Raw genomic sequence first — 13120 nt, forward strand, 5'->3', positions numbered from 1 at the left:
GAATTGGGAGTTATTGAGTAAACATATAATTTAGCACATAGCAAAAATGTTTATGCCAAATTATCCTCATTTTTTTTTACAACTAGCAGGATAAATGAACTTGAAACTTTTTCCATAACAGTCTTGCTCGAGAAGGCTGCAAGACAAACATAAATACATGGCTTCCAGTGATAAGTTATGGATACATTAAACTACAGATTTTCATCATTAATTTAATCTGTATGTTACCCTGCCAGTTGTGGTCACCTTAAGTTTGATGTGCCTTGCCGTGACTACAGTTTAATTTGAAAATTGCCACAGGCAGGCTGTTAGTTGAGGTTCTGTTTTAATTAGTTTTCCTTTTCCAAAGAGTTCATGGAATAATGCTGTTTTGTTAACCTTCCTCTATTACAGCAGCAGGCGATTATTTCTTTTAATCCCTGAAGTCGTGGTCTTTTCTTGCTTTCAAGCCTTTTGATCAGTTTTTAAAAATGTTAGAATAAGTCTTGACTTTAAATTTAGCAGAACATTTTCAGGTGAACAGCATCTCGGCTGCATAATGGATGAAGCTGTTGTCAGCAGCATTTTCCACAATACTTTTGTGAATGTTATTCAGTGGGAAAACCAATTTTGAATCTTTTTCTGTAACTTACATGTAAACATAGTTCAAGAATTAGAAAGTACTATATGTCTTAAAGCATTTGAGATGTATTTTTATTGCGGCAGTAAACTTATTCGCCTGTTTTGCTGCTGTACAAAAATAGGAAATGTTGTAAACACTCAGCAGGTCAGGCAGCAACTGTGGAGAGAACAGACAACTGAAAAATAAGAGGCGGGCAGGTGTACTAATACAATCAGAACAAGGAGAGTGGAAAATATGTATATTTAAGGAAAAAACCCTGAGGAGCCCTGAGTGGGATCTTAAGTGGAATGATATCACAGATCATTTCAGTCAATGAAAGGACAAAAACATTGAAGAAACAAATGAGCAGCATAAAAAGGATCAGTAAAAAGGAGACATGCACAATAAAAGAAATAAAATGATTTGTAACATACTTAATATTTAAATACTATGATAAAGCAAGACAATAGGACACATACTGAGAGAAATCAAATAAGATGAAGGCAATGTGTAAATAGCTGAGGCAGTAGTGCATAAGGCAGGTAGAATTAAAGAATTGGAAGTCTGGAAAAACTAACAAAGCAGAGTGGGTTTCAACAACTCTGGAGCCTTGGAGGAAAAGTACGTACCGGAAACTTTGAAATATCCTTTTACCTCAGCCAAGGATTCCCTTCAACTGTATTAGGACCCTTGACTGGGTCATTTCCCATACCCTGCTTTCATGGCATTCCTTTCTTGCCCTCCTCCCCACTCCCCAAACAACTGTGATAGAACCCCCTTTGTCTTCACCTTCTACCATACCAGCCTCCATATTTGACAGTTTGTCATTTGCAACACCTCCAATGTAATTTTACCACTTCCCCTCTGTACTTTCCGCAGGTACTGGTACATTAGTGATACCCTGATTCACTCTTCAACCATGCCTACCACCTGCACTTTTTTTCCCTGGCACATTCTTGTGTAAGTGCTGGATATACAACACCTGCCCATTCACTTTCTCCCACATCACTGTTCAGGACCCCAAACACCACTCCTGGATGAGAGAGCAATTTACACTCATAAGCTTAGTATACTCTCTCTTCTGCTGCACATTGGTGAGAGCAAATACACATGAGGTGTCTACTTTGCTGAGCACATACCTCCATCTACAAGGGCGACCACAAACTCCCTGTCACTTGCCACTTTTATTAGCTGTTCCACTGCCATCCTGGTTTTGTTGTCTTTGGCCTTCTTGTGAAGTTCCAGGAACAGCACTGTATCTTTTGTATCAAACATTCGCCAAACCTCTGAACTTAATATTAACTTTAACTTCAGACTTTAACTATAGCTCAGCTCCCCCTTCATGACATTGTTATCTACACTTCGAGAAACACTCTGCCTGTAATTTATGATCTCTATGTCTTTCCTTTTGAACATCTCAATTAGATTACTGTTCAATCTTCCAAACTCAGGAAAATACAAACCAAGCTTATGCAGCCTGTCCTCAATTTAACACTTAAGGCCCTGGCATTCTTGAGAATCTTTCATGAAACCTTCAGGATTGTTGCTAGCTTTAACTTCAGCCTTAACAATTTGAAATTGCTAGAGGAGGAAAATAGGAACAGGTGTAGACCATTCAGCACCTCGAGCCTTTGTTGCCATTCAGTTAGACTACGGCTGGTCTGTACCTCTAATCCATTTACCTGCCTTTGCTCTATATCCCTTGCTACCCTTACCTAATGAAAATCTATCGATCTGAAGACAAAATTTCAATTGACTAAACCTCAACATTTTCACTACCCTTTGTGTGGAAAGAGTGCTTCCTCATTTCAGTCCTAAATATTAATTGTCCAATTTTAAGATTGCCCCAGTTCTGTATTCTCCTGCAGTGGAGGTAGGGTTTGACAGGATGAATAATTTATTTTTATTTAGAGATACAGCACTGAAACTGTGCCGACCATTAACCACCCATTTATACTAATCCTACACTAATCCCATATTCCTACCACATCCTCACCTGTCCCTATATTCCCCTACCACATCCTCACCTGTCCCTATATTCCCCTACCACCTACCTATACTAGGGGCAATTTATAATGGCCAATTTACCTATCAACCTGCAAGTCTTTGGCAGGAGAAAACTTTTATCATTTTGAACATCTCAATTAGATTACTGTTCAATCTTCCAAACTCAGGAAAATACAAACCAAGCTTATGCAGCCTGTCCTCAATTTAACACTTAAGGCCCTGGCATTCTTGAGAATCTTTGTTATATGCCCTCCAAGGCCAGTATAATATTCTGAGTTGGACTGTCCTAAAATAAATGCAGTACTCTAGATAGGGTCTGACCAAAGCTCTGTGCAACTGTAGCGTGATCTTCTCCTTTGTATTCCAGCTCCCTTGAGATAAAATTGAATATTAAAATGAAGGACAATGTGGCAAAGGAAGTTTTATTGAATTTACTAGTTGTGATATTTTATACTTTTACTTAAATCTGAAAGATTTCAGTGCTTAATTGCTTAGATCTAATTGACCAATGGAAAATATGATGAAATAGTGCAGGTTCTATAGGAAAAAATTCAGTTGAACAGGTCAAATGGAAAATACTTAAATCAATGGGCAGAATATTAAATTAAAACATCATATTTAGACATCTCAATTTGTAAATCACCTAAACAGTCAGTTAAATGATATTGTAAAATGAAGTGCCACATTTTTTTCCATTTGTACCTAGTTTGTTATTCCATTCATTAGAAAAGGTGAGTTGTAATCTCTCTAACTTGCACATCTCTACATTTACACTATCACATTTTGTACCTCTATGTTGTTTATTCATAAGGAAAAATAATCCTCAAAATTCAGTTTGTATATCTCAAGATATAAAGACTTCCATTAGTAGCTCTTCAACTACCATTTATTAAATCACAGTATTATTGCAGTGTGCATCTCCCTTATGGATTTCTCAGACTCTGTTTATTATTTCAGAAAAGAGCACTGAAAAAGAATTTTCACAGTCCATTCTTGATGTCGAAGATCTTGTTAAAAGTGGCAACAAACACAGGTATAGTTTGTAAATAGCAACAAATGTTTTTGAAAGATGTTCCTTTTTTAAAAACGTTTCTCTGAATACTAGATTGCGGAGGATATTGGCTCAACAACAGCTTATTTTTATATAGCGCCTTTAATGTAATAAAACGTCCTAAGGCATTCACAGCAGCATTATAAAACTATATGACAACAAGCCACGAAAGGAGATATTAGGTCAGATGACCAGAAGCTTGGTCAGAGAGGTAGATTTTAAGGAGTGTCTTAAAGGAAGAAAGTGAGGGGGAGAGGTGTAGAGAGGATATTCCAGAGTTTAGGGCCTAGGCAACTGATGGTGTGGCCAACAATGATGAAGTGATTAAAATTGGGAATGCTCAAGAGACCAGAATTAGAGGCACAGATATCTCATGAGGGTTATGGGGCTGGAGGACATTACAGAGATATGGGGGGGGAGGGGGCAGTGCAGGGGCAGGGGTGAGGCACTAGAGGGATTTGAAAACAAGATGACAATTTTGAAATCAAGACATTGCTTAACTGGGAGCCAGTGTAGGTTAGTGAGAGCAGGGGTGATAGAGGAATGGGGCTTGGTGCGAGTTAAGGTATGGACAGCAGAGTTTTGGATGACCACAAGTTTATGGAGGATAGAATGTGGGCGACCAGCCTGGAGTGCATTGGAATCAAGTCTAGAGGTAACAAAGGCATGACTGAGGGTTTCAGCAGCACATGAGCTGGAACAGGGCGAAGTCGGGCAATATTATGTAGGTGGAAATAGGCGGTCTTAGTGATGGGACAAATATGAGGTCGGAAGCTCATCTTGGAATCAAATGTGACACCGAGGTTGCGAAAAGACTGGCTTAATCTCAGACTGTTGCCAAGGAGATGGATGGAGTTGGGATCTAGGCAACGGAGTTTGGAGTGGGGATTGAAAACAATGGCTTCAGTCTTCCCAATATTTAGTTGGAGGAAGTTTCTGCTCATCCAGTACTGTATGCTACATAAGCAGTCTGATAATTTAGCAACAGTGAAGTGGTTGAGGGAGGTGATGGTGAGGTAGACCTGGGTGTCGTCAGCATAGATGTGAAAACTAATGCTGTGCTTTTGGATGATGTCACCGAAGGACAGCAAGTAAATGAGTAATAGGAGGGAACCAAGGAGTAGATCCTTGGGGGACATCAGAGGTGATGGTGCAGGAGCAGGAAGAGAAGCCCTTGCAAGTGATACTCTGGCTACGATTAGATAGATAGGAATAGAACCAGTTGAGAGCAGTCCCAGCCAGTTGGATGATGGTGGAGAGGTGTTGGAGGAGGTTGGTGTGGTTAACTGTGTGCTGCTGACAGATCGGGAATGATGAGGAGGGATAGTTTACCTTGTTGCAGTCATGTAGGATGTCACTTGTCACTTTGCTAAGAGCTGCTTCGGTACTGCGGCAGGGATGGAAACCTGATTGGAGGGGCTCAGGGCCCTTTCACTTATTGATAAGGGATTGGTAGATGAGCAAAATCAACTGTCCTTATAAAACAGAATGTTATCATTTGTTATCCTGTCTAATGCATCCATTATATGTAAGTGATGCTTGAAAGTATCACATATGAAAATTGTATGTCACATTTGCACCTGTTTCACTCAAACCTATTCATAAAACAGCAACAGATCACAATTGAACAGGTATCAATGCTTATGAAGCATCTTAAGCTTTTTAAAACATGACAAATTTCCTAAGGGACAAGAATTAGCTTTTAGATGATTTCAGGATATGTCTAATAACAGCACTTTGTTATAGAGAATAAATAAGCAGGATCAAATTTCTATTCATGTCAGCAAGACAAGTGGCGTTAAAGAGACAGGCTATGCAGCTATCCACAAGGTGGCCCTATGTATTGCTTTATAATTGCAAATTCTTTTTAATGCCTATTTGGTAAAAGTTGTCAAGACATTAACATACATGTCCTCATGCATTGATACATTATACACAATTGTCAATCAGAAACTTCCTGTGGCCAATGTCATAGAAAATACAACAACCTGCATTTATATAGTGCTTTTAATGTGGTAAAACATCCCAAGGTGCTTCACAGGAACATTATAAAACCTAATTTGACATTGAGCCACATAAGGAGATATTGGGGCAGATAGCCAAAAAATTGTTCGAAGAGGTAGGTTTTAAGGAGTGTCTTGGAGGGAAAGGAGGAGAGGTTTATGAAGGGAATTCCAGAGATTAAGGCCTATGTAGTTGAAGGCACGGCCATCAATGTTGGTGCGATTAAAATCGGGGATTTGCAAGAGGCCAGAATTGGAGGAATACAGAGACCTCAGAGGGTTGTAGAGCTGGAGAGAGTTAGAGAGGAGCGAGCCATTGAAGGATCTGAAAATTTAAAATATGGACCGGGAGCCAATTTAAGTCAGCAAGCACAAGGGTGATAGGTGAATGGGAGTTGGTGTAAATTAGGATTCAGTCAGCAGGGTTTTAGATGAGTCCAACTTTACGGAGGGTGCAAGATGGGAGGTTGGCTATAAGTGCATGAGAGTAGTTGAGTCTAGAGGTAGCAAAGACGTGGATGAGGGTTTCAGTAGCAGATGAACTACACAGGGATGAAGATGGTGATGTTACAGAGGTGGAAGTAGGTGGTCTTGGTGATGGAATCGGACGATCATCTCAGGGTCAAATAGGACGCGAATGTTCCAAACGGTATGGTTCAATTTCAGACAGTGGTCTGGGATGGAATCAGTGGCAGGAACCAAAGACAATGGCTTTAGTCTTCCCAATACTTAGTGGGAGGAAACTTCTACTCATCCAGGACTGGATGTTGGCCAAGCAGTCTGACTATTTTTTAGAGACAGTGGAGAGTTCGAGAGAGGTGGTGTTGAAGTAGAGCTGGATGTCGTCAGCGTACATGTGGAACCTGATTATGTGTTTTCGGTTCATGCTGCCAAGGGACAGCATGTAGATTTGAAATAGGAGATAGCCAAGGATAGATCTTTGGGGGACACCAGAGGGAACAGTGCAAGAGTGGGAAGAGAAGTTATTGCAGGGGTTTCTCTGGCTACAGTTGGTTAGGTAGGAATGGAACTAGCTGGATGAAGGAGGAAATTGGCATATTTTTTAAAAAAAAGGTATTTTTAGTATTTTTTTCTGGCTTTCTGCACATTGCATTATGTAGATTGATGCTGGATATTTAACTCATTTCTCTCCTGCCATCCCCACACCCCCAAACCCAAACAAGAATTTTGAGATGAGATTTTGTTCTCAGCAATTGAATGCTTACATTTAGCACCTATTTTTGGATTCCTGTTTAACTTAAATTAATTTTAAAGGGAATTTGAATTTTGGTTAATTGGAAAGAAATGCACTGGCTTTCAACATCCTTTTCACATTTTATACTGGTGTTACAAATCATTACAGATAGCTTTGGGTAAATGAAATTGCTTGTAATTGCAAGAGTTCTTAGCATTGGAAAAACATTCCAGAGCACTTTACAGATTAGGCCAATGAAAATGGAGTGGGAAGGGAGAGGTAGAATGGATTTAAGAAGCACAGCCACAAGAAATATAATGCTTTTGAAAAGGCACTACATGAATTTCTCGTGCTGGAGATTTTGAGGATGTTACTTGTAACATAGATAAAGGAGAACCAGTAGATGTAGTGTATTTGGATTTTCAGAAGGCTTTTGATAAGATTCCACACAGGATGTTAGGAAACAAAATTAGAGCACATGGGATTGGGGGTAATATACTGGTATGGATTGAGAATTGGTTCACGGAGACTAGCAGGATGGGGTATCTCAAGGATCAGTGCTTGGGCCACAGCTCTTCACAATCTATATAAATGATTTGGATGTGGGGACCAAATGTAATATTTCCAGATTTGCTGATGACATAACGCTAGGTGGGATTGTAAGTTGTGAAGAGGATGCAAGGAGGCTTTAAGGGGACTTGGACTGGCTAAATGAATGGGCAAGAGCATGGCAAATAGAATATAATGTGAATAAGTGTGAAGTTATTCCTCGTCAGCAGACGTGGTCTCTTCAGACTACTAGAAAGGATTGGATGTCCACCAAAGCTACTAAGTATCATCACCTCATTCCATGACAAAATGAAAGGCACAATTCAACATTGCGGCACCTCATCAGACCCCTTTCCTATCTTGAGTGGTGTGAAACAGGGCTGTGTTCTCGCACCCACACTTTTTGGGATTTTTTTCTCCCTGCTGCTCTCACATGCGTTCAAGTCTTCAGAAGAAGGAATTTTCCTCCACACAAGATCAGGGGGCAGGTTGTTCAACCTTGCCCGTCTAAGAGCGAAGTCCAAAGTACGGAAAGTCCTCATCAGGGAACTCCTCTTTGCTGACGCTGCTTTAACATCTCACACTGAAGAGTGTCTGCAGAGTCTCATCGACAGGTTTGCGGCCGCCTGCAACGAATTTGGCCTAACTATCAGCCTCAAGAAAACGAACATCATGGGACAGGATGTCAGAAATGCTCCATCCATCAATATTGGTGACCACGCTCTGGAAGTGGTTCAAGAGTTCACCTACCTAGGCTCAACTATCACCAGTAACCTGTCTCGTGATGCAGAAATCAACATGAGCATGGGAAAGGTTTCCACTGCTATGTCCAGACTGGCCAAGAGAGTGTGGGAAGATGGCGCACTGACACGGAACACAAAAGTCTGAGTGTATCAAGCCTGTGTCCTCAGTACCTTGCTCTATGGCAGCGAGGCCTGGAAAACGTATGTCAGCCAAGAGCGACGTCTCAATTCATTCCATCTTTGCTGCCTCCGGAGAATACTTGGCATCAGGTGGCAAGACCGTATCTCCAACACAGAAGTCCTTGAGGCAGCCATCATCCCCAGCTTATACACACTACTGAGTCAGCGGAGCTTGAGATGGCTTGGCCATGTGAGCCGCATGGAAGATGGCAGGATCTCCAAAGACACATTGTACAGCGAGCTCGCCACTGGTATCAGACCCACCGGCCGTCCATGTCTCTGCTTTAAAGACGTCTGCCAACGCGACATGAAGTCCTGCGACGTTGATCACAAGTCGTGGGAGTCAGTTGCCAGCGTTCGCCAGAGCTGGCGGGCAGCCATAAAGGCGGGGCTGAAGTGTGGCGAGTCGAAGAGACTTAGCAGTTGGCAGGAAAAAAGACAGAAGCGCAAGGGGAGAGCCAACTGTGTAACAGCCCCGACAAACAGATTTATTCTGCAGCACCTGTGGAAGAGCCTGTCACTCTAAAATTGGCCTTTATAGCCACTCCAGGCGCTGCTCCACACACGACTGACCACCTCCAGGCGCTTACCCATTGTCTCTCGAGATAAGGAGGCCAAAGAAGAAAAAGAAGAGAAGAATTCATTTTGGTAGAAAAAACAGAAAGACAGAGTAGTTCTTAAATGGTGAGAGGTTGGGAAGTGTTGATGTGCACAAGGACCTGAGTGTCCTTGTTCATGAGTTACTAAAAGCTAGCATGCAGGCGCAGCAAGCAATTAAGAAGGCAAATGGTATCATCGCCAGGGGTTTTGTGTACAGGTGTAAAGAAGTCTTGCTGCAATTGAATAGAGCCTTGGTGAGACCGCACCTGGCGTATTGTGTACAGTTTTGGTTTCTTCATCTAAGGAAGTATATATTTGCCAAAAATGAGTGCAAAGGTGGTTCACCAGACTAATCTCTGGGATGGCGGGATTGTCTTATGTGGAGAGATTGAAGAAACTGGGCCTGTATTCTCTAGAGTTTCGAAGAATGAGAGGTGATCTCATTGAAACTTACAAAATTCTTGCAGTGTGTGACAGGGTAGATGTGGATAGGATGTTTCCTCTGGCTGGCTAGACCACGGGGACATAGTCTCAGAATAAGGAATAGGCCATTTAAGACTTGAGATGAGGAGGAATTTCTTCACTCAAATGGTGGTGAATCTTTGGAATTCTCCACCCCAGTGGGCTGTGGAAACTCAATCATTTGAGCATGTTCAATACAGAAATCGATAGATTTCTGGATACAATTGGCATCAAAGGATATGGGGGTAGTGCAGCAACGTGGCATTGAGATAGATGATCAGCCATGATCTAATTGAATGGTGGAGCAGCCTCGATAGGTTGAATGGCCTACTCTTGCTCCTGAATGGCCTACTCCTGCTCCTATGTTCCTATGTTGATGTTTGCATATTTTAACTTTGTTGCAAGCAATTGACACCAATACCTTTACAAATGTAATGTGTTGCTGAAGTAATTGGTCATGTGTTTAATGCTTAGATATGGTGTGAAAATGTAAATGACTTGCACTGAATTTGAGGAAAGCTCCCAAAACATTCTCAGTTGTCAGAACATTGAGAAGTCAAGCCTGAAAGAACATGATTGGATCTTTAGTAACCTGTAGTCAACAATTGCCAGAAGAGAAGGATATCAGGATAATGGGCATTCTAAACTCTAATACACAACATCACTTGATCTCCAGTCACAATGAGTGTCACACTACCAAATTTCAAACCTCCAGAACATAGTTTCAGGAAAAAAACTGAGTCAACCACTATGATGTATTCTGGCAAGTTTGTCTTTCTAGAAACAGAAAAGTGACAAGTACACAGGGTGACAGCATTTTGACTTCTTAAGGCTATTTATAAACATGTTTGACAGTAAGTCTCAAGTACACTCCTACATTAATTTGAAATTCTTCACTGAACAAGTGCTCTTATCTCACTTGATACTTTGTATGTTTTGAACAGAGTTTGTCCTTATTATTTATCTCGAGCACTGAAGCAGAATGCTGAAGTAATCTTCATGCCGTACAACTATTTACTTGATCCAAAGGTATTGATGAAAAGCATTTCCTTTACTTAAATCCTTTGACTTTTGCCATGGGTTACCATGGTGCAGTGTTTTGATGCATTAGAACCTCATAGATTCTGCATTATTTTGAATGTTTCTGAAATAGCAAAAGATGCAACCTATTTTACATAAGGAATGATATTGGATCATATTCTTTATTGGGCTTTGCCAGATAGAAAATAGAATCTTACTTTTATTGTCGTTGGGACCACTCCACCCAACATATTTATTGTGGTATCTCTTTATATCTCTTCAAATATACTTTAGGAACATTCATATTTAGAAATATTTAATCAGAAATGAGACTCCACTTACTGTGATTTAAGGAAAATACTATGAGAGAACTGCTTTTTTTATGTAAATTGATAAATGCATTCTAAAATGCTGAGAATAATAGTGGATTTCAATATGCGTATATAGAATTACTGCTGAAATCGCATTGCTAGGAAACACTACAGAATATTGATAGACCTTGTGATAGCCTGTTTTTTCTAACATATCCCTTTGTAATAAATATATTCCCTGATGCTCAATAAGTTTTTGTTATAGCTGTAGACGAATTTCAATGATTTTCAGTAGATCCCCAATAACTACTACTCTGTCACGCATATGTTTGATATTTAAATTTGATTACATAATCCTTCAAATTCACTGTTTAAGCAACTGAAAATATCTGCTTACCATACCTCAGCACAGTGTTTAAAACTATTTTATTTCACAAACTAGGAAGTTGTATTCATTTATTCTATTTAATTTACCTCTTTTTTAAAAAAAAAGTATGTGTTGTTAATTTTGTATCAGTTTAATTATATGTAGGTGGAGGATGTTAATTAGGCTCTTACTTGAACACTTATAAACAGACACTTACTGAGACTGGTGAAGGTGTTGAGTGAGGAGCTACATGTTTGTAATCCTTTACTCTTGTTACGAGTGTTTTTTTTTTGTTAAATTATGAGGATTTGTGTTTTAAAACTGAAAATAGATTCCATAGATGCTGTTTTTTTTTTTAAAAAAGAGGTCATCTGAAGGTCTTTTGGACTGAGCTTATAAACAACAGTTACTGGAAGGCACCTGTTTTTAGATAAATACCCAGCGTGGATTTCTTTTTTGACTTGGGGAAAGATGTTTACGAAGAAGTGACAGTTCAGATTTATAGGGGTCAGGAGGCTTGACTCCTGAGATGTTTTCGGTTTTGCTTTGGACAGGCAGTTGAGATATGGAGACATTTGGAGAAACCTTGCCAAGGGAGCAAACTCCAACTCAGTCTGTTCCAGCTCTTTGAAAAGCCTATTGGTTATCCATCTCTTGAGAAGCTCTGAGAAGCAAGTGTAAGAAACAGACTGAAACCTCTGTTGCTGCATTTTTCCTGGAAAGCTTGCCCAAACTGATCTTCAAGGTCGCCTGACGAGAACTGTTCTAGAAAGATCTCAGGGACAGCCGTCTGTGTAGTTGAGACGCCAAACCAAAACAAAGGACATCTGACATCTTTCCATATCTTCTCTCTTTTTTTTTCTTCAAGAATTCGCAAGTATTTGACCAAAGTTTTTTTTTTTGCCTGTTTTTTTTTGCAATAGAGCTTTAAAGAGTAAATCTCTATTTTTTTCGGTTAACGTGTGTGTGTGTGTGCACGAAGGGCTAAGGTAAAAAGGGAACTTTTATATTTCAATCTGTGTGTTTAATGCTTTGCATTGTTACTGGTTAAGACTTGTTTTATAATAAACTGATTTTGTTTTTTATTACAGAAACTTGGTGGTTGTTTTTATTCTAGGATAAAAATAGAATCTATGATTGACTGTTCAGGTAACTGGGGAAAAAATTTAAATATATATTGTGACCTATGGAGAAGTGGAACTAGTAAAACAGTGCACTGCTCTTGCCCCGGTCGTAACACTCTTTACAATAAATGTGAAACTGGGTAACGAAAGGCTCCAGCATCATCTTCCCACAGCAAGCTTTCTGGAATTTAACAAATGTAAGTAACCATATGTCCACCTCTGCAGCATAACATAATGGGAGGAATTTTCCCAAGCAAGAGGAGGTGGTTTATGTGTGTGTGAGGAGTTAAATCCACCAAAAGTGACATCAGGTCAGGAGCCCGACGTCATCCCGCCCTCTTCTGGTTTTCATCCAGGCGGGTTTGAGGCATGCGAAGAACCCCTGTGCAGCTGTTGGGTGGAATGCTACTTCAATGAAACTGACAGGCTGGGAAGCCATTGATCAGTGAAGCTGAAGAGGTGCAGCCATGGCCAGAGAGGCTGCTGCTTTCAGCACTCCTTCTCATAGAGTGCTTTCAGTGTTTGACAGGTGATTGCCATCTACTTGGAAGTCGCTCCGTTTGTCCTGCATTTCACTCCCCTTCAGCTGTACTTCCCTACAGTAAGCCTTCACTGGAGTATGGGATCGGCTTATGCAGCTCTACCTTGCTACTCTGATGAAGAGCAAGAGGAACAGTGGGAGCAGCAACAGCTTCTCCACAGAGCAGAGTGGCTGGAACTAGAGACCCAGCATCAAGGAGGGGAGACCCCCAACACAGAGTCTATAGGCAGAGAATCAGCTCTCTGAACAGGCATGAGCACCAGTGCCTCAGGAGGCTCAGATTTTCATAGCAGGCCATTGCTGACATCTAAAGCCTCCTGAAACAAGACTGCCTTCGCAACAGGCTAGGTGGACATGCATTGCCAG

At 40.6% G+C, this 13120-nt stretch overlaps 1 protein-coding gene across 5 annotated transcripts in view; it reads left to right on the top strand.

The window, feature by feature from the left end:
• rtel1 (regulator of telomere elongation helicase 1) overlaps positions 1-13120 on the top strand; it is a 141610-nt gene that overhangs the window by 17915 nt on the left and 110575 nt on the right. For all 5 annotated transcript variants that reach the window (XM_068048226.1, XM_068048223.1, XM_068048224.1 and 2 more), the window contains exons 7-8: positions 3566-3641; positions 10336-10420. In XM_068048226.1, coding sequence (XP_067904327.1) covers positions 3566-3641; positions 10336-10420 — 161 coding nt within the window. The remainder of the gene's footprint in view (positions 1-3565; positions 3642-10335; positions 10421-13120) is intronic.

Source organism: Heterodontus francisci, chromosome 16 (assembly GCF_036365525.1).
Source record: "Heterodontus francisci isolate sHetFra1 chromosome 16, sHetFra1.hap1, whole genome shotgun sequence".
Classification (NCBI taxonomy): domain Eukaryota; kingdom Metazoa; phylum Chordata; class Chondrichthyes; order Heterodontiformes; family Heterodontidae; genus Heterodontus; species Heterodontus francisci.